General features: G+C 47.3%; 1 protein-coding gene across 2 annotated transcripts in view; it reads left to right on the top strand.

Moving 5' to 3' along the window:
- The first annotated feature begins 20,467 nt into the window (after nucleotides 1–20,467).
- PRRT1 (proline rich transmembrane protein 1) overlaps nucleotides 20,468–21,603 on the top strand; it is a 168,450-nt gene continuing 167,314 nt past the window's right edge. Inside the window, exon 1 of one of the 2 annotated variants that reach the window (XM_069237184.1) lies at nucleotides 20,468–21,520. In XM_069237184.1, coding sequence (XP_069093285.1) covers nucleotides 21,502–21,520 — 19 coding nt within the window. In that variant the 5' untranslated portion in view covers nucleotides 20,468–21,501. The remainder of the gene's footprint in view (nucleotides 21,521–21,603) is intronic. The other variant, XM_069237182.1, reaches the window with a different exon arrangement.

Genomic DNA, 21,603 nt, shown 5'->3' with positions numbered 1-21,603 from the left:
CAGGTCCAGGAATTCATCTTCAGTGATTTGCAGTCTGTTGTTGTCTTTGCAGAATCCTCTATCACAAGTTTAGTGTGTTTCTGGGGAAGCAGTATCACTTTACTCCTACTTTTCAGGGTCTTGGGGTGGGGTATCTTGGACACCCTCAGTGTTTTCTTACACTCCCAGCGACCCTCTACACACTACACTAGCCTAGGGGTCCATTTGTGGTTTGCATTCCACTTTCAGAGTATATGGTTTGTGTTGCCCCTAGGCCTATTGCATCCTATTGTATTCTACAGTGTTTGCACTACTTGTCTAATTGTTTACTTACCTGATTTTGGTTTGTGTGTATATTTTGTGTATTTTACTTACCTCCTAACGGAGTATATCCTCCAAGATATTTTTGGCAGATTGTCACTAAAATAAAGTACCTTTATTTTTAGTAACTCTGAGTATTGTGTTTCTTATGAAATAGTACCTATATGATATAAGTGGTATAGTAGGAGCTTTGCATGTCTTCTAGTTCAGCCTAAACTGCTTTGCTATAGCTACCTCTGTCAGCCTAAGCTGCTAGAATACTACTAATCTACTAATAAGGGATAACTGGACCTAGCACAAGGTGTAAGTACCATCAGGCACCCACTATAAGCCAGGCCAGCCACCTACAGCTTTGGCATAGTCAGTCCCAGGTCTGTGTTCCACTACAAAGTCTATTCCCTGTAGGGATATGGACCACCTCAAAAGTTTAGGGTTCTCACCTTCCATTTGCATAAGCCATCTGAGAGGTCTGTGGTCAGTTTGAAAAACAAAGTGAGTGCCAAACACGTATGGCCTCAGCTTTTTCAGGGACCAAACCACAGCAAAGTCTTCCCTCTCAATGGCACTCCAACGCTGCTCCCTGGGGAGTAACCTCCTGCTAATGAAAGCAACAGGCTAGTCAGAGCCATCATCATTGGTTTGGGATAGGACTGCTCCTATCCCATGTTCAGAGGCATCTGTCTGCACAATAAATTGCTTAGTATAATCTGGAGCTTTTAGAAATGGTGCTGAGCACATTGCTTCTTTCAGGGTGTCAAAGTCCTTTTGACAGTCTAGGGTCCAGTTTATCTTCTTTGGCATCTTTGAGGTCAGTTCAGTGAGGGGAGTCACAATAGACCCATATCCCTTCACAAACCTCCTGTATTGTATTGTACTGTAATAGTATTTACATAGCGCTTACTACCCCTAACGAGACGTCGAAGCGCTTTTTGGCAAGTAGCACGCTACTCCGGCACCCAAAAGAAATTAGTGGCGTATTAGTTTAGGGAAATATGAGTACAGTTTTAGTATTATTATGAGTTAGTTTGAGCCGCAGATATGTGAATTTGTCAGTTGGATTAACTGGAATAATGGAGGGGTGGAGGAGGGAAGGATCCAGAAGTGTTAATTGGGAGTTTATGGTAATAGGATTTAGGCTTGGAATGAGTAAAGGGGGGATAGAGGAGGGAAGAGTGTGTGGAAAGGGTTAGGGAGATCATAGTAGCAGGGTGAGATAAATGAGGGATAATTTAGTAGGGTTGTTTCGGAGATCATGGTAGTAAAGTGAGGTTTGGGTACGTTAGATGTGGAAGAGAAGGGAAGAGCTTAGGCAGGGTTATTTAAGAGATGAAAGAATGGATTTGTGATGAGTCAGAGTGGGAATGGAGGATAGATTGATACAGACATGACATATGGTGATGGGTAGACAAAGTGTGATATAAAATGAGATCAGGGATTCATAAGTATCTAATATAACAACTTAACTAGGTGTTATGCAATGACCTATGAACATGTTAAGCATAGTATAATATATATATATATATATATATATATATATATATATATATATATATATATATATATATATGCACACATATATGTACATACATATACATATTTAAACCCTGAGGAAATATACATTATTTAAACAGGTTTAAAGAGTATGGGCCAGATGTAGCAAAAAAGGCAAATTGCGACTTGCAATTTGCGAGTCCGTGCGACTCGCAAATTGCAAGTCGCAATTTGCTATGCAGAAAGGTGTCTCAGACACCTCCTGCAACTCGCAATGGGGTTGCAAAGACCCACCTCATTAACATTAATGAGGTGGGTCGCAGTTTGCGACCCCATTGCGAGTATGGGCACTCACGGGGATGGTGGCCTGCTGGAGACAGCAGACCACCATGTCCGTGACTGCTTTTTAATAAAGCAGTTTTTTTTTTCTATCTGCAGCCCGTTTTCCTTAAAGGAAAACGAGCTGCACTTAGAAAAAAAAACTAAACCTTTTGTTTCTGTATTTTTCAGAGCAGGCAGTGGTCCATAGGACCACTGCCTGCTCTGAAAAATTATTATTGTTTCCATTCACAAAGGGGAAGGGGTCCCATGGGTACCCCTTCCTGTTTGCGACTGGGTTACCATCCACTTCAAGTAGATGGTAACTGAAATTGCATAGCATTGCGAGTCGCAAATAGGAAGGGAACACCCCTTTCTATTTGTGAGTCAGAAATGCATTTTGCGAGTCGGATCCGACTCGCAAAATGCATTTCTGCATATCGGAGAGGCTTTTGCGCCTCGCAAAACCCTTTTTACATCTGGCCCTATATGTGTAGTTTGTAATGACATAGTAGCGATACATATTTTCTAAAGAACTCTATATAACTAGAATATACACATAATCAGATAAAAATATTTATCAACATAGGCATATGCAGTCTATAGCTGTTAGAATATGGCGGTTATGAAGAAAAGAGCCAACTCTTGAGTAGTTTTCTGAAGACAAGATAGTTATCTGTGGCTCTTATAGTTGGTGGTAATGAATTCCATAGTTTGGCTGCTTGAATGGAGAAGGATGTATCACCTATAGTCTTTTTTTAGTACCCATTCAAGCCAGGGAATGCCCTGACTTGAGTCTGGATTTCCAGAATTGTCTGGATCTTAGGTTGTAAAGGTTGCACTTGGCCTCCACCTACAAGGTGGCCCAAGTATACAACTGTGCCCTGCCCTATCTCACATTCAGATGCTTTGATAGAGAGGCCTGCTGTTTGCAAGGCTGGCAAAACCTTCCCCAAGTGGACCAGGTGGTCCTGCCAGCTGAAGCTAAAGACAGCAATGTCATCTAGATATGCTGCACTAAAGGACTGCAAACCAACAAGGACTTGATTCACCAAACTCTGGAAGGTGGCAGTGGCATTCTTTGAGCCAAAAGGCATACCAGTAACTGATAATGTCCATTAGGTGTAGAGAATGCTGTGTTTTCTTTGGCTCCAGGTGCCATCCTAATTTGCCAGTACCCTGCAGTTAAGTCAAAGGTACTTAGGGATTTGGCTGCACCTATTTTGTCAGTTGGTTCATCTGCTCGGGGTATGGGGTGTGCATTTGTCTTAGTGACAGAATTGAGTCCTCTGTAGTTCACAAAGAACCTCATTTCTCTCTTGCCATCTTTGGTATGAGGTTTGGGGATCAAGACCACTGGGCTAGCCCAGGGACTATCAGAGTGCTCTATTACCCCTAACTCCAGCATTTTGTGGACTTCTACTTTGATGCTCTCTTTGACTTGGTCAGACTGTCTGTAGATTTTATTTTTGACAGGTAAACTGTCTCCTGTGTCCACATCATGGGTACATAGGTGTGTCTGACCAGGGGTCAAAGAAGAGCTCAGCATACTGCTGTAGGACTTGCCTGCAGTCAGCTTGCTGTTGGGCAGAGAGGGTGTCTGAATAGACAACTCCATCTGCTGATCCATCTTTAGGGTCAGTTGAGAGGAGGTCGGGGAGAGGTTCACTCTCTGCTTCCTGAGCATCATCAGTAACCATCAGCATGGTTATGGCTGCCTTATCATTGTACAATTTTACATGGTTAACATGGATCACCCTCTTGGGTGTCCTGCTAGTGCACAGGCCCACTAAGCAAGTGACCTGACTTTTTTTCTCTAGGGCTGGGTAAGGGCCACTTTATCTGTCCTGAGGTTCCCTGTGAGCCACAGGTTCCAGAACCCAGACTTTTGCCCTGGCTGGAATTCACCTATTGCAGACCTTTTGGTCATACCACAACTTCTGGAATGTTGGATGGCCTCCAGGTTTTTGGATGCCTTTTCCATGTACTCAGCCATCCTATTGCGGAGGCCAAGTACATAGTCCACCACATCTTGTTTAGGCTCATGGAAAGGTCTCTCCCAGCCTTCTTTAACAAGTGCCAGTGGTCCCCTTACAGGGTGGCCAAACAGAAGTTCAAAGAGGGAAAACCATACTCCCTTCCGAGGCACTTCTCTATAGGCGAAAAGCAAGCATGGCAGGAGGACATCCCATCTCCTTTTGAGCTTTTCTGGGAGCCCCATGATCATGCCCTTCAATGTCCTGTTGAATCTCTCAACAAGTCCATTGGTTTGTGGATGGTATGGTGTGGTGAACGTATAAGTCACCCCACACTCATTTCACATGTGTTTCATGTAAGCTGACATGAAGTTGGTACCTCTATCAGAAACCACCTCCCCAGGGAAACCCACTGGTAAAAATACCAATTAGGGTTTTGGCTACTGCAGGGGCAGTAGGTGACCTAAGGGGAATTGCTTCAGGGTATCTGGTAGCATGATCCACTACTACCAGTATGTATTCATTCCCTGAGGCTGTGGGAGATTCAAGTGGACTCACAATGCCCACACCAACCCTCTCAAAGGGTACCCCCACCACTGGAAGTAGAATGAGGGGGGCCTTTGGATGGCCACCTGTCTTACCACTGGCTTGACCGGTGACACAGGAGCTACAAAACTCCCTTACTTTCTGGGACATGTTGGACCAATAGAAATGGTTCACAAGGCGGTCCCATGTCTTGGTCTGTCCCAAATACCCAGCTAGGCGGATGTCATGGGCCAATGTGAGGATAAACTCTCTAAAGTCCTGAGGCACTACCACTCTCCTAGTTGCACCAGGTTTGGGATCTCTGGCCTCAGTGTAAAGGAGCCCATCCTCCCAATAGACCCTGTGGGAGCCAATGACATCTCCCTTCTCCTTTTCAGCAGCTTGCTGTTTCAAGCCTTCAAGAGTGGGACAAGTCTTTTGTTCCTGGCACAGCTGTTCCCTTGTGGATCCCCTGGGACGAAGAACTCTACCTAGTAAGGTTCCAGCTCCATGGACTCGGTTCCCTCAGGGGATAAGACATCGTCCTGAGCAGAGGGGTCTTGCTTCATTTGCTGTTCAGAGGCTTGTCCCCCAGTCCTTTTCCCTTTTCTCTTGGAAGGTTGGGCCATTATTCCAGGATCCAACAATTATTTTTCACCATGTGCTCTGCTCTGTGCTCTGGTTTTCACACACACCAGTTCAGGGATACCCAGCATGGCTGCATGGGTTTTGAGTTCTACCTCAGCCCATGCTGAGGACTCCAAATCATTCCCTAGCAAACATTCTACTGGGATTGCAGAAGAGCCCACCACCTGTTTCAGGCCAGTAACCCCTCTCCATTCTAAAGTTACTATAGCCATGGGATGGACGTTAGTCACATTGTCAGCATTGGTAACGGGATAAGTTTGTCCAGACAAATACTGACCAGGAGAAAACAGTTTCTCTGTCACCATGGTGACACTGATGCCTGTAACCCTCAGGGCTTCTACCTTTCTCCCATTTATCATGGTCTGCTGCCTGTATTTTTGCATGTTAGGTGGCCAAGCAGCTAATGTGGCTATATCCACCCCACCCTCAGAGACTAAAGTAGCTTCAGTATGAACCCTGATTTGCTCTGGGGACACTGTGGATTCCACCTGGAGACTGGCTCTTCCAGTGCTAACTGGAGTAGTGCTGGTGGGATTTTTCTTCGGAGAGGCTTTATCTCTAGTGTGGTGTCCATGCTGTCTACAGATGTGACACCAGGCCTTCTTGGGATCAAAGTTTTTACCCTTGTACCCATTTGTGGACTGTGAAGAGGCTCTGGCCCACCCTCCTGAGCAGGTTTTTGGGGCCCTTGAGAAGACTCTTTGTGTTTGTCCTTAGGTGTCTCACCACCCTTCCCCTGAGGAGGCTTTGTGACCCCTTTCTTTTGGTCACCCCCTGTGGAAGTCTTGGTCACCCTAGTCTTGACCCAGTGGTCTGCCTTCTTTCCCAATTCTTGGGGAGAAATTGGACCTAGGTCTACCAGATGTTGATGCAACTTTTCATTGAAGCTGTTACTTAACAGGTGTTCCTTCATAAACAAATTAAAAAGCCCACCATAGGCAAGCACTCCATTGCCAGTTATCCAACCATCTAGTGTTTTCACTGAGTAGTCAACAAAATCAGCCCAGGTCTGGCTCAAGGTTTTGCGAGACCCCCTGAGCCTAATTCTATACTCCTCAGTAGTGAATCCAAAGCCCTCAATCAGGATCGCCTTCATGATGTCATAGGATTCTGCATCTTCACCAGTGAGTGTGAGGAGTCTATCCTTACACATATAAGTGAACACTTCCCAAAGGAGAACTCCTCAGTGAGATCTGTTTAACTTTCTGGTTGCACAAGCCCTCTCAAAAGCTGTGAACCACTTGGTGATATCATCACCATCTTCATATTTTGGGACAATCCCTTTGGGGATTTTTATGATATCAGCTATTCTCTCTTACCCTATTTATGTTGATGCCACCATTAATGGGTCCTAAGCCCATTTCTGCTCTCTCCCTTTCTATAGCTAGGAGTTATTGCTCCAAAGCTAACCTTTTGGCCATCCTTGCTAAATGATGTCCTCTTCATTTAGGCTGCCCTCATTGTTCCCAGAGGAACTGGACTCCCCTGTTGAAGATCCAGATCCAATGCGTACTATCCTTGGAGACAAGGGTATTTGGTCTCCCTAGTTAGGTGAGGAGGGGGGAGATCATCCACCTCATCTCTAACATCTTCCCCTTCTGACTGGAGTTCTTCTTCCTCAGTAGGGTGGTCCCTGGTGTACTCTGCCAAGAGCTTCTGGAGCTTGACCTTGGTTGGGTTGGAACCAGTTCTAATCTTTTTCAGCTTACAGTGGGACCTTGGCTCATCACTATTTCCTCTGAGCTGCTCATTATGCTACTAAAGTTGGGATTACTTTTTAGAAACTAAAAACTACTTCTAGTAACTAAATCCTAACTTTTACAAAACATTTAAACTTAAAAGATGCTAAAAGAGACTTAACCAAGGCCCTAGCAGGACTTTTAAAAATGTAGAAAAAATAGTCAAATTAATAAATCAGTTTTCTAAAGGCAATTTTGGAATTTAGTCGTATGATCAGGTATTGGCTGAGTAGTCCAGCAAATGCAAAGTCGTGGACCTCAATGCTGATCCACCAATGTAGGAAGCTGGCTCTATATATACTATATCAAAATGAGATGTAGTGTGTACAGAGTCCAGGGGTTCCCCAGAGGCTTGACAGAGGCAAAATAGATAATACTAATGCTCTGTCTTGTGGTAGTGTGGTTGAGCAGTTAGGCGTATCAGAGGGTAGTGTTAAGCATTTGTTGTACACACACAAGCAATAGAAGAAACACACACTCAGGCCCTCATTACGACCCTGGTGGTTGGTGATAAAGTGGTGGTAATACCACCAACAGGCTGCTGGTAAGTACTGCCAAATTATGACCATGGCGGTGATATCTCCGATAGACAGCCAATGTACGACACCGACCACCAGGGCGGAAACCGCCACCACGGCAGTAGCAGCCCACAGCCAGGCGGAAGACAAAGTTCTGCCTACCATATTATGACATGGTACCGCCCCGGAAAAGGTGGCGCTTTGCTAACGCCATCAAAAGCCTGGTGGCAACAGAGCACAGAAGACAAAGAACTCACCATTGGAGACGCAAGGAAGAACCACACCGCCATGGAACCAGAACTGCAAGTCTTTCCGATGATCTTCTACGTCATGCTCCACCATGAACACCAACGCCGGCGAAGACGACGACGGTGAGTACAGCCGCCTAGCACACAAGGGAAGGGGAGGAGGAAAACGACAGTAACACACACACACACACACACAACACACACCCCACACACACACACGCCATACACACAACCAGCTGCACAAGAAAACAATCTGTCCCCGATAATTAGTTGAATAATGCAAGGACAACAGGAATTGACTAAAGTGATTGTAATAAGATCAACGTAAAAAATAATAAGTCGATGTGGCAATGCAACAGATACGTACAAAAAAGGGACACTGCCCAGTCAACAGTTCACAGGGGCCACATGGCAAAGTGCAAGGTCCCACTCGATCCCTGCACCAATACGGCGAGAACACGGCAGGAGCATCAGTTGGCAAATAGGCAGGCACCTGGGGGGGGTGGGGGAGGAATCTCAGCCGGATGCGGAAACAAGACCACTGGTTCTGGAGGGGGCAACACGCCCTGTGCTTGGTCCTGGGGAGTGATAGGCCACAGTCTCTCAGGTAGGTGAATACCCCACTGGTTCTTGTGAGGGCATGCTGCACTGTGGTGGTGGATGTGGGAGGCTCCTGCTCAGCCACTGCACCCTCCGATGGCTGCACTGTGGTGGTGGTTGTGGGAGGCTCCTGCTCAGCCCCTGCATTTTCTTACGGCTGCACAACCACGGCTGGCAGTGAGGGCCCTGTGACAACTGCTGGTGCAGGCTCTTTCGCCTTCTTGGTGACTGGTGCAGGCTCCTTTGCCTTCTTGGTGGCTGGTGCAGGCTCCTTTGCCTTCTTGGTGGCTGGTGCAGGCTACTTCCCCTTCTGTATTTGTGGCCCAGAATCCTTTCCACCACGAGTAGGTGCTGCTGAAACTGGTCCCGTTGACTGTATGGCTGAGGTGCTTGGCTGGGTCCTTGATACCCTGGCCATATGTGCAGGATGGGGACGAGGGGTAGGGAAGAGGTGAATTGTGGAAAGGAAAAGCTTTTTAGGGATATTTGGGTGGGAAGAGGGAGTAATAATGGGAGTGGATGATGAGGGAGTGGTTGTTGAAGGTGTTTGCTGGATTTGGGTGCAGGTGCATGGGTTGTATGCTGCTGTGAGGTAGATAGCTGTTGGGTGTCTGAGTGCTTGCGTTTGTGAACTTTAGGAGGGGGAGACAGACACGGTGGGAGAGGACACAGAGGACGTGTGCATGGATCTTGTGGAGGTGTCTGCCAGTGAGGTGTGTGTTTTGCTTGGTGTGGTGATGATGTGGGTAGTGGATGATGATGTAGTACATGCAGGTGTGAGTGTGGACGTAACTGGGTGGGAGGTGGAGGAGGAGGGGGAGACAGTGGAAGTAGTGGATGTTGTGTCTGCAACTGAATGGTGTGTGTGTGAGGGCCTGTGGGATGAAGTGTGCTGCCTGTACCACGCTTGTGTGATGTTTTGTGTGCATGCTTGTCTGTATGTGTGCATAGGATGGGTTGGGTTGAGGAGAATGGGACTGGGAGCTGGTAGTTGGAGGAGGGACGGTAGAAATAGGGACAATGGCTGCCATCAGAGAGGAGGCCAGAGCCTGAATCGATCTCTGTTGGGCTGTCAATCCACTGTGAATGCCCTCCAGGAATGCATTAGATTGCTGCATCTGGTCTGCCAGCCCCTGAATGGCATTCACAATGGTTGACTGCCCTACAGAGATGGATCTCAGGAGGTCAATAGCCTCCTCACTTAGGGCAGCAGGGCTCACTGGGGCAGGGCCTGAGGTGCCTGGGGCGAAGGAAATGCCAACCCTCCTGGTTTAGCGGGCATGGGCAACTTGCTGAGGGGCTGCTGGGAGGGCGGTGCTAGTACGGGGTGGCGGCTGTACCTGTAGCTGGGGTGGTCACAGAAGTGTCTGCCACCACCAGGGAGCTCCCATCGGAGGAGGTATCAGAGTCAGTGTTGTCCCCTCCAGTCTCCGCCGTGGTGCTCCCCTCACCCTCCGTCCCACTGGTGCCCTCAGTGTCTGTGGACTCTGCCTTCAGGGTCCTGTGGGATGCAGCTCCCTCCATCGCCAGTGCCTCTGTTCCTTTGCCAGATGATGCTAATGCACATAAGGACAGGATGACAAAACAAGAAAGGGTGGGAGAGAGACAAAGGATACACTGGGTCAATGACTGCATGTAGGAGGCTGGCCTGGTTTGTAGTGGGTACCTTGGGTACTTACACCTTACATCAGGTCCTTTTATACCTTATTAGTGAAATGTAGTAATGTTCTAGCAGCTTAGGCTGATAGAGGTAGCTATAGCAGAACAGCTTAGGCTGACCTAGGAGACATGTAAAGCTCCTGCAATACCACTTATAGTTACACAGTACTTATGCACAAGTTAAGACAATACTCAGTGTTACCAAAAAATAAAGGTAGTTTGTTTGGGTGACACAGTACCAACAATATCTTAGAGGCAATACTCCTTCTGGAGGTAAGTATTATACACAATACAGGGAGTGCAGAATTATTAGGCAAGTTGTATTTTTGAGGATTAATTTTATTATTGAACAACAACCATGTTCTCAATGAACCCAAAAAACTCATTAATATCAAAGCTGAATATTTTTGGAAGTAGTTTTTAGTTTGTTTTTAGTTTTAGCTATGTTAGGGGGATATCTGTGTGTGCAGGTGACTATTACTGTGCATAATTATTAGGCAACTTAACAAAAAACAAATATATACCCATTTCAATTATTTAGTATTACCAGTGAAACCAATATAACATCTCAACATTCACAAATATACATTTCTGACATTCAAAAACAAAACAAAAACAAATCAGTGACCAATATAGCCACCTTTCTTTGCAAGGACACTCAAAAGCCTGCCATCCATGGATTCTGTCAGTGTTTTGATCTGTTCACCATCAACATTGCGTGCAGCAGCAACCACAGCCTCCCAGACACTGTTCAGAGAGGTGTACTGTTTTCCCTCCTTGTAAATCTCACATTTGATGATGGACCACAGGTTCTCAATGGGGTTCAGATCAGGTGAACAAGGAGGCCATGTCATTAGATTTCCTTCTTTTATACCCTTTCTTGCCAGCCACGCTGTGGAGTACTTGGACGCGTGTGATGGAGCATTGTCCTGCATGAAAATCATGTTTTTCTTGAAGGATGCAGACTTCTTCCTGTACCACTGCTTGAAGAAGGTGTCTTCCAGGAACTGGCAGTAGGACTGGGAGTTGAGCTTGACTCCATCCTCAACCCGAAAAGGCCCCACAAGCTCATCTTTGATGATACCAGCCCAAACCAGTACTCCACCTCCACCTTGCTGGCGTCTGAGTCGGACTGGAGCTCTCTGCCCTTTACCAATCCAGCCACGGGCCCATCCATCTGGCCCATCAAGACTCACTCTCATTTCATCAGTCCATAAAACTTAGAAAAATCAGTCTTGAGATATTTCTTGGCCCAGTCTTGACGTTTCAGCTTGTGTGTCTTGTTCAGTGGTGGTCGTCTTTCAGCCTTTCTTACCTTGGCCATGTCTCTGAGTATTGCACACCTTGTGCTTTTGGGCACTCCAGTGATGTTGCAGCTCTGAAATATGGCCAAACTGGTGGCAAGTGGCATCGTGGCAGCTGCACGCTTGACTTTTCTCAGTTCATGGGCAGTTATTTTGCGCCTTGGTTTTTCCACACTCTTCTTGCGACCCTGTTGACTATTTTGAATGAAACGCTTGATTGTTCGATGATCACGCTTCAGAAGCTTTGCAATTTTAAGAGTGCTGCATCCCTCTGCAAGATATCTCACTATTTTTGACTTTTCTGAGCCTGTCAAGTCCTTCTTTTGACCCATTTTGCCAAAGGAAAGGAAGTTGCCTAATAATTATGCACACCTGATATAGGGTGTTGATGTCATTAGACCACACCCCTTCTCATTACAGAGATGCACATCACCTAATATGCTTCATTGGTAGTAGGCTTTCGAGCCTATACAGCTTGGAGTAAGACAACATGCATAAAGAGGATGATGTGGTCAAAATACTCATTTGCCTAATAATTCTGCACTCCCTGTATATACACTAGACACCTAAATAAGGTAAGTAATTAGACCTAGGATAGTGCAAACAATAGGGAATGCTATAAAATGCAATGGGAGAAAATAGGTCTAGGGGCAACACAAACCATTTACTAAGAAAGTGGAATGCGAATCACAAATTCTCCCTAGACAAGTGTAATGTGTGCAGAATCGCTGGGAGAGTAAGAATACAGTAAAGGTAAGTAAATTACCCCACCCCAAAGCCCAGAAAAGCAGGAGTAAAGTACTGCAAGTTTCCTTAGGACACACTACACCTTGTGATTAAAGTTATTGCAGGAACCAACCAAGTCTGCAAACAACGAATGGTGGATTCTTGGACCTGAAGACCTGCAAAGGAAGGAGACCAAGTCCAGAAGTCGAAAGAAGTTCCAGGAAGGACAGGAGCCACTTCCAACCCAGAAGAGGGTGCAAAAGAAGAGTCCCCGGTTGGACGAAGACTGCAGAAATGCACCCAAGGAAGATATCAGCGGGTTCCTGCGTGATGCACTGGATGTCCCACGTTGTGAAGTTGGATGCATGCGAGTTTTGGTGCTGGATTCCTCCAACAAGCCTTGGTTCTGGCAGAGTCGTGCTTTTCCTCAGCTAGGCGCCATCTGGACCCAGGAGGGATCTGGGGACCCCAACTATGTGAGGAGGAAGAGTGGACTCTCAGCACTTCAGAGAGCCCTCGGGACATCAGATAGCACCCATGGGAGTCCCAGGACACAGGGACAAAGGAGGTACAAAAGGCGGTTGGTGCAGCACTACAAGGTCCCACACCTCCAGAGAACAACTCAGCGAGTTGAGCGTCGCAGGATAGAGTGCTGGGGACCTGGGCCAGGCGGTGCACAAAGGAATTTTGCAAATAGTGCATAGAGGCCTCAGGAGGTGAAGAAGACGCAGTGCACAGGGGTACTGTCATTCTAGGGGAAGGCAAGGTCTTACCTCCTCAAAATTGAGACAGCAGGACCTCAGGACAGTCTGTGTCGATGGGGTCCAGCCTCTGTGTTCCAAGGAGCACCCTCGTCGCCAGGAGAGGAGTCCAAGAGAACTGGTCATCGACTTAAGAGGTGCCTGCGTGAGCAGAGGAGTGATTGCATCACCCCACAGGAGATTTCTTTGGTCCTTCTGGTGCAGGTTGAAGACAGGGAGTCCTCAGAGCGTGCACACTGTGGAAACTGTTGCAGTTGCTGGCTGGAGCTGAAGTTGCAGAGGAAAAGTACCCTTCTGGATACTTTATTGCTGTTAAAGCGGTTCCTGGAGCAGTCTGCGGTTGATCTGAGGTCAGAGGATGAAGTAGTAGGTGCAGAGCATTCCTGCTGGAAACTTGCAAGTAGAATCTGAAGAGAACCCACAGGAGAGACCCTAAATAGCCCTGAGAGGGGGATTGGCTACCTTATCAGGTAAGGACCTATCAGGAGGGATCTCTGACGTCACCTGCTGGCCCTGCCTACTCAGAGGTCTCCAGAGTGCCCCCACACCTTGCAGGGACAAGGGGCTTATGCAAGGAGGACACCATCAGTGCCCTTCAAAGCATTTCCAGAGGCTGGGGGAGGCTACCCCTCCCCAATGTGTTACACCTATTTGCAAAGGGAGAGGGTGTAACACCCTCCTCCCAAAGGAAACGCTTTGTTCTGCCTTCCTGGGACTGAGCTGCTCAGACCCCAGGAGGGCAGAACCCTGTCTGTGAGGTTTCAGCAGCTGTAGCTGCAGTGCAAGCCTCAGAGAACTGGTTTGGCAGTACTGGGGGTCCATAGTGGAGCCCCCAGGATGCATGGAATTGGCTCCCCATTACCAGACCATGATCTTAGACACCTTACATGGCCATATTCGGAATTATCATTGTGAAGCTACATATAGGTATTGACCCATATGTAGTGCACACGTGTAATGGCGTCCCCACACTCACAAAGTCTCAGAAAATGGCCCTGAACTACGCGGGGGCACCTTCGCTAGTACAAGGGTGCCCTCACACTTAGAAACTTTGCACCTAACCTTCAGCAAGTGAAGGTTAGACATATAGGTGACTTATGGCCCCAGGCTTATAAGTGTGACTTATAAGCCTGGGGCCAAAGCAGTTGTTGTCTTCCTTCTTCTCTGCTGGGGTTTTCAGCTTAGCAGCCTTTCTTCTTCTTGTAGGTCACCCGGAATCTGTTGAGCTGGGTTCAGGGAGGCCCTTAAATCCTAAATTTAGGGGCGTGTTAGGGGTCAGAAGGCAGTAGCCAATGCCTACTGTCCCTGAGAGTGGCTACACCCTCCTTGTGCCCTCTCCATTTGGGGAGAGGGGCACATTCCTATTCCTATTGGTCTCTGTCCTCCAAACCAATTTGAAGGATTCTACAGGGAGGGGGGTCACCTCAGCTCTGGACACCTTAGGGGAGGTCCTGGCTGGGGTGGTCACTCCTCCCTGGTTTCCCTAATTTTCCCGCCTGACTTGCCGCCAAAAGAGGGGCTTTGGGCAGGGGGGGCGGGCATCTCCAGCAGCTGGAGTGCCCTGGGGCACTGTAACTCAGAGCTTGAGCCTTTGAGGGTCACCGCCAGGTTTTATAGTTCCTGCAGGGGGGAGGTGTGAAGCATCTCCACCCAGGACAGGCTTTGTTTCTGACCACAGTGGACAAAGGCACTCACCTCATTTGGTCAGAAACTCGTCTGAAAGTGGCAGGCTGGCACAGACTGGTCAGTCCTACACTAGCAGTTGGGCTAACATACAGGGGGACATCTCTAAGATGCCCTCTGTGTGCATTTTTCAATAAATCACACACTGGCATCAGTGTGGGTTTATTGTGGTGAGAAGGTTTGATACCAAACTTCCCGGTATTCAATTAAGCCATTATGGTGCTATGGGGTTTGTAATGACAAACTCCCAGGCCATGTACTCACTATGGCTACACTGCACTTACAGTGTCTAAGAATGGACTTAGACACTGTAGGTGCATATTTCTCATGCACCTATGCCCTCACCTGTGGTATAGTGCACTCTGCCTTAGGGCTGTAAGGCGTGCTAGAGGGGTGACGTACCTATGCCACAGGCAGTGGTTTGTGGGCATGGCACCCTGAGAGGGGTGTCATGTCGACTTTGCCTTTTTCTCCCCACTAGCACACACACAAGCTGCAAGGCAGTGTGCATGGGCTGAGTGAGGGGTCCCCCAGGGTGGCATAATACATGCTGCAGCCCTTAGAGACCTTCTCTGGCCACAGGGCCCTTGGTACCATGGTTACCTTTTACAAGGGACTTAACTGTGTGCCAGGGCTGTGCCAATTGTGGGAAAAAAGGAACAGGTTTAGGGAAAGAACACTGGTGCTGGTTCCTGGTTAGCAGGGTCCCGGCACACTTTCAGTCAAAGTTGGCATCAACACTAGGCAAAACGTGGATGGAGGTAACCATGCCAACAGTGGCACTTTCCTACAGCTGGTCACACCGATCTTGGGAGAGGAGTGTCTGCCGACTCCAAACTAGGTTTTGCGAATTTCTTGACTCTTGTGAAGAGTTCTTCGCTGTTGTGTGCTTTGCCAATGATGCATTCCTGAATGTCAGGTCCCTTTGTTGATCTGATGAGGGAGTGGTGTGCAGTGACTGCGGATTTGAAGGCTGCTTGGTTCTCTGGGGTCTTGTTGTCCCTCCATCTTTTCTCGAGTCATCTGTAGTTGCGTCTGGTTTCTTGGATGGTGGGGGAGATCCAGGTGGCTTTCTTGGTGTGTTGCTTGCTGGGTGGTTTCTGGAGTTGGGCCAGTGCATTGGCGCAGTTGGAAATCCATCAGTGGAGGTTACGCTTTGAGGTGTTGGCTTCCATGGATGTTGGTGGGGGACAGTTGCTGAGGGTGTTGGTGAGCTGATCATCGGTGACCTTGTTCCAGCTTCTGTGAGGGAGGCAGTGGGCATGGTGGTGTGCAGTGGATTTGGAGTAGGCGAAGTGGACGCAGTGGTGGTTGGTCCATTGTAGCTCAGTGGTGTGGCTGATGATGATGATGTTGTTACCTGTGTTAAAAACAGTGTTGAGCGTGTTTCCTGCTGCATGTGTTGGAGAGGTGACCAGTTGTCGGACACCAATGGTGGTCGAGGTTTTCTAGGATGGCTGCGGTGTTGCTGTCATTGTGGTTGTCCAGGTGAAAGTTGAGGATGCCGGGGAGTATTGCTGACAGTAATAATCATTCCTTGAAGGATGCAATGTTTTAATAATTATAATGTGTGCATAGGGTTGCAATGCCAATACTTATAGTGGTTGCAGATGGATTATGATTATTGAAGTCAGTGACGGAACGACATATTATGACTTAGGATACTGGTCTTTAGGTGAGCTAACATTGACACCATTTAAAGTGACACCCTCCTGTATGGTTTTGCGATTTTTGGGGTCAAATATAATGTTGCCAAAGTATTTCCACCCTATTTCCACCAGCCTTATGCATATTTGTAAATTACTGCGTAGTATTATGTGCTGCGTATGTGATAAATTTAGTTTCCCTTTTCTAAAGAAAAGGCACTGACTGGACAATCAGTTATTGAATGTTATAATTGGTTGCAGTTAATGTTGACTCTTCTCCCACGCCACCTCCCCTGTTTAGGCCATGGGCTGCTCTGCATTGCTACCTTGAGAGAGTCAACCACTACAATGGGCTGTTTGGTTCTCAGTGAATGGGTGAATGGGTGAACGTGAACACATTCTCAACTTACATTTTTTAACTTTTTAGGGTCGAGCGCAAAGAGCTCTGTCCCTGGTGTAATCTCTCTATGGGCTTTTAACCACGCCCATGTCAAGCCCATCCATTTGGTTGGTTTGTGGGCTTGCCTTTTAAAATTGGCTTTATTTAATTAGTGGAAGGCATGCATAGGTCATGCCTCTTCCAGTGTTTAGTCCTCCTCGAGCGCACCTGCCAACTACTGAAAACATACAAGGCTCCATGTTTTTCGTATGGTTTCTGCACTACTATTTCTCTCTATTTTGTAGGCAGCACGATGTCGCTGGGCAGTAATAGAGCACTTTGCATGACATCGACCCTGTTACATGGATAATTTCACTTTTGCCGATAAGTTTCACTGCGAGCTGACTTATGTTTCCTTTTGTGTGTTTGCTTTGCGCTCATGGTGGCCATCGGCTCGCTTATGTGAAACTGTTACTTTTCAGTTTGTGGCAAGAAAAATCTGGTTAGGAGTTTACAACGCTAATAGCTCTATCTCGAGCAAACGCGAGACCCATTGTATTACAATTGCTTGTGAAATAGATTATATCCGAGTCCCATTGTTTTATAAGGCCCTAGTCTGCTGAGTAAAAACTAAACGTGTTAAGATGTTTACCTTTAGACGAGGATGGTGCCCCTCGGGAAGGCGCTGTGCTGTACTCAGTTCAGAGGTCCTTTTTTTCACTGAGGAGGAAGTGGTTTAAAACATGTTCTTCAGGGAAGCGCATTATAAACAGAACATGTTTGAGCGTTATTCACATGGAAATGCAATGAACATATCAGACCGGGACCCAGTCGATATACCGCTACATAGAATCTACTACATTGAAATGAGTCCCTCTGAGATTACCACTGCAGGTATTACCACTCCTGAGGTTACCACTACTGTGATTACTACCCCTGAGATTACCTGTGCAAAGATTACCTCTGCTGCGATTACCATCTTTGAACTGAGGAACAGGGGTCCAGAGATATACAGCACTAGCTGCACCCACTAAGGTGAAAAACTACAGACTACTGTATGGAGTAAAAACTAATTTGTACTGCATTTACCATGATGCACTGGGGCTGACTGCATGCTGGAGTGTGAGGCAGAGTGCTCCTATCTGTTTCCTGTTTCAGGAGGCTCCCCTGAGCCAACGAGTTGACAAGCTCTGGTTGAAGCACCTGCGTGCCAGTGAGTGGTAAAGAAACCTGAGAGGACTTTTGGCAGCATTTCCAGCAACCCCACAGACAAAGCTGCTCTTTGCTGATGAAGGGCTAAACCCAGAAACATGCGTCCAGTGACATACAGCACTAGCTGCACCCACTAAGGTGAAAAACTACAGACTACTTTATGGAGTAAAAACGAATTTGTACTGCATTTACCATGATGCAATGGGGCTGACTGCATGCTGGAGTGTGAGGCAGGGAGCTTCCATCTGTTTCCTGTTTCACCTTTGAAATTACCACTGCAGGAATTACCACTGGCGAATTACCACTATTCTGATTACTCCCTCTGACAGTCCCACTGCAGGGATTACCACTGCTGAGATTACCTTACCACTGCTGTGATTACTACCTCTGAAATTACCCCTGCAAGGATTACCACTGTGGGGGATTACCTCGACTGTGATTACTACCTCTGAGTTTGCCACTGAAGGAATTACCACTGCTGAATTACCACTACTGTTATTACTACCTCTGAGAGTACCACTGCAGGGATTATTACTGCTGATATTATCACCACTGTGATTACTACCTCTGAGATTACCCCTGCAGTGGTTACCACTGCTGAGGTTACCACTATTGTGATTACTACCTCCGAGATTACCAGTGCAGGGATTACCTCTGCGGAGATTACCACAGTTGGATTTATCACTGCAGGAATTACCACTGCTGAGATTACCAGTACTGTGATTACCACTACTGTGATTACTACCATTGAGATTACCACTGCAGGGTTTACCACTGTTGAGATTACCACTTCTGAGATTACCACTACATTGAGTAAAATAGATTCAAGTCTAAGTGTACTGACCCTATGATAACCTACATTTTAAAACGAAACCTTACTTTCGTAACTACCCACCACCCTATCTTTATTCTCATACAGTGCCCTCTCCTTAACCCAGTGGTTACATTGCACAGGGGGACGGGGGGTGCGCGCACACCAGTTCATATTTTGGGGAACCAGGACTGTTCCAGTGTGTCCCATGGTGGTCTTATTGGTCTTTACAATGCATGGGACTGCCCTGTCCATTAGTCCCACCCAGGCATAGACACGATTGTAGCATTCACAAGTGGTGGGGACACCAAGCGCTTCCTTTGACTACATCCATTCTTTTGTTAAACCATTCTGTGCCTAGGCATTCATTTTCATAAAATATTATTTTGTACCCTGTAACAAGTCCAGTGTTTCAGGATTTTTATTGAGTGTTTCCCTTTTCTTTGTCCATTTAGTCCATGTACACAGGCATGCTATCAGTTTTAGGTGAACCAGCCCCTTTGATATTTTAGTAGATGCTGCTTTGGTTCACTCTTTGCCTTTTTTTCTGTAAAACACTAAAAATGTGTCCCCATGACATCGATCCTGTTACATGGATATTTGCACTTTTGCCAGTTAAATGGATAATTGCACTTTTACCAATAAATTTCACGGCGAGCGGATTTATGTTTCCTTTTGTGTGTTTCCTTTGCGCTCATAGTGGCCGTTGCTCGCTTATGTGAAACTGTTTTACTTTTCAGTTTATGTGGCAAGAAAAGTCCGGTTAGGAGTTTACAACGCTAATAGTTTTAATTCGAGTAAACGTGAGACCCATTGCATTGCAAATGCTTGTTTCTGTCAGGTAACACGATTCTGCCCACTTTATCACAGAGGTTGATTGTGCAATTTGGTTGTGCAAGCCACACGACTAATCTGATTCCTGAAATAGATAATACCATCAGTAACCGAATATGGTATTTGTAATATGAGGGTACTAGCAGTAAATTTTCCATACGTATGGTAGAGGGTGCCATCAATTACTGTAGATGGTATTTGTAATATAAGGAAACTTGCAGTAAAAATGGCTATACAAATGGTTGAGTTTACCATATGTAAACTCGGATGGTATTTGTAATATGTAAGCTTAGATGGTATTTGTAATAAAAGGTTACTAGCAGTAAGACCCACCGTACAATTGGTAGAGGGTACCATATATCTCTAATACAAGGGTGCTAGCAGTAAGAATCACCATATAAATAGAAGAGGCACCCTGAATAACCTCATATGGTATTTGTAATGCGAGGTTACTAGCAGTAAAATCTTCCGCTGAAATGGCAGATTACTGTGACTAAGCGCAGATGGTATTTGTAATACGAGGTTACTAGCAGTAAGATCTCCCATATAAATAGTAGAGGCAGCATGATAGTAGATGGTATTTGTAATAAGAGGGTACCAGCAGTAAGAACGGCCATACAAATGGCTGAGGTACCATGAACCGACATACATTAAGTAAATAAATATATAGGGTCTGTAACACGCAGGTAGAAGGCACCGCCATACATATGGTACAATGAGATCTACTAGTTAGATCAGTAGGAACTGTGGAGAGTACCTTCTGTTGGAATCGTGGAGGGTACTTGTAATACGAACATAGATGGCACCACCATATGGCAGGAGTAAGCATCAACAATACGACCCTTAGTGTGTACCTATAGGCTTGAGGGCACTACCATGCACTCACTGCAGCTAGTAACTTCAGTACAAACGAGAGTACTTTGAAGGTCGATGGCACCGCTGTAAGGTTAGTAGAGGTATCCACTGTAGAGAGTACCACCCCCAAGAAAAGGAGCGGGCACAGTCGAGATCTCTGCTCGGAGCCGTAGAGCCAATAGCTGGAGATTCCCTCGGTATAACCCTTACAGGGCACTTTCGGTACTGTCAATAGAGGGCTTCTGCGGCGCACACCTCGCCGGTACTTCACAGCGGACGCTTAGGGTATCGCCAGTGCGAATAGGCTTTCGTACCCAGACACCGGAGCTATGGCAGGCTTCCGGTGCTAATGAAAAATAGTCCCTCAGTACTAGCGCTAGAGGGTAACGGGAGGGGATACTCCAGCACCAAGGATAGACGCTACCACCAGTGCCAATGAGTAATACACGGTACCTACATCTGCAAGGACTGACGGGTCTTCGGTACCGGCGCTAGAAGATACGCAAGCATCAAGGATAGGCTCTGCCTCCAGTGCCAAGAATACAGGGCACCTAAAGCTGCAAGGACTGGCGGGCTACCAGACACCTGAGTGTTAACGCCCGAGGATACAGAGTGCGCAGGATAGACGGCGCCTCACCAGCAACACCAGAGGGTATCTTCCGTGCCAAAGACAAACGATAGATCCCATCCCAACCCTGCGGGGTACCTCCCGTGCCAACGATAGATATATCCAGTGCCAACCTTACAGGGTATCTTCCGTGCAAACGACACGTTCTACCCCAACCCTGCAGGGTACCTCCCTTGCTAACGACGCATCCAGTGCCAACCTCACAGGATATCTTCGGATTAACGATAGATATACCCAGGGCCATCCTTGCAGGGTATCTTCCGTGCCAAGGACAAACTATCCGTGCTGTCCCGACCATGCAAGGTCCCCTCTGGCACCAGGGATAGACGGCGCCAAGGCTACACTGCACCCCTGCCAAGGGCTGACGGTGCCAGCGCAAAAGGGTCCCTCCAGTGCGAACGGCAGATATCGCCGTCCATAACGCGGGCAGAGGGTGCCGCTAGAAGGACTGTTGTCGGAGAGGACGGGAAGATACCGCCGCTCCCGGTGAAGAGTGGCGAGGGGTTGACGGGGGTACCGGAGGGGGCCGCGGCGCTGGCTGCACCGAGCACGCCCCTCTTGGCCGCCGCCCCTCGCTAAACGCTGGCTCCCCTCGTCCCGGCTCCGCTCCGGCCACCGCGGATACCGCCCGCCCCCCGCCATGTCTGCGGAAAAAACAGGTACCGAGGAGGGTGGTCTTTACTTCGGGGGCATCCCAAGAGCTGGGGTTGGTTGTGGTTAAAGAATAATCTTAACAGGTGCG

The sequence above is a fragment of the Pleurodeles waltl genome, chromosome 6 (genome assembly GCF_031143425.1).
Source record: "Pleurodeles waltl isolate 20211129_DDA chromosome 6, aPleWal1.hap1.20221129, whole genome shotgun sequence".
NCBI lineage: Eukaryota > Metazoa > Chordata > Amphibia > Caudata > Salamandridae > Pleurodeles > Pleurodeles waltl.
The sequence above is the reverse complement of the archived record's forward strand: the minus strand, read 5'-3'. Positions and strand labels throughout refer to the sequence as shown.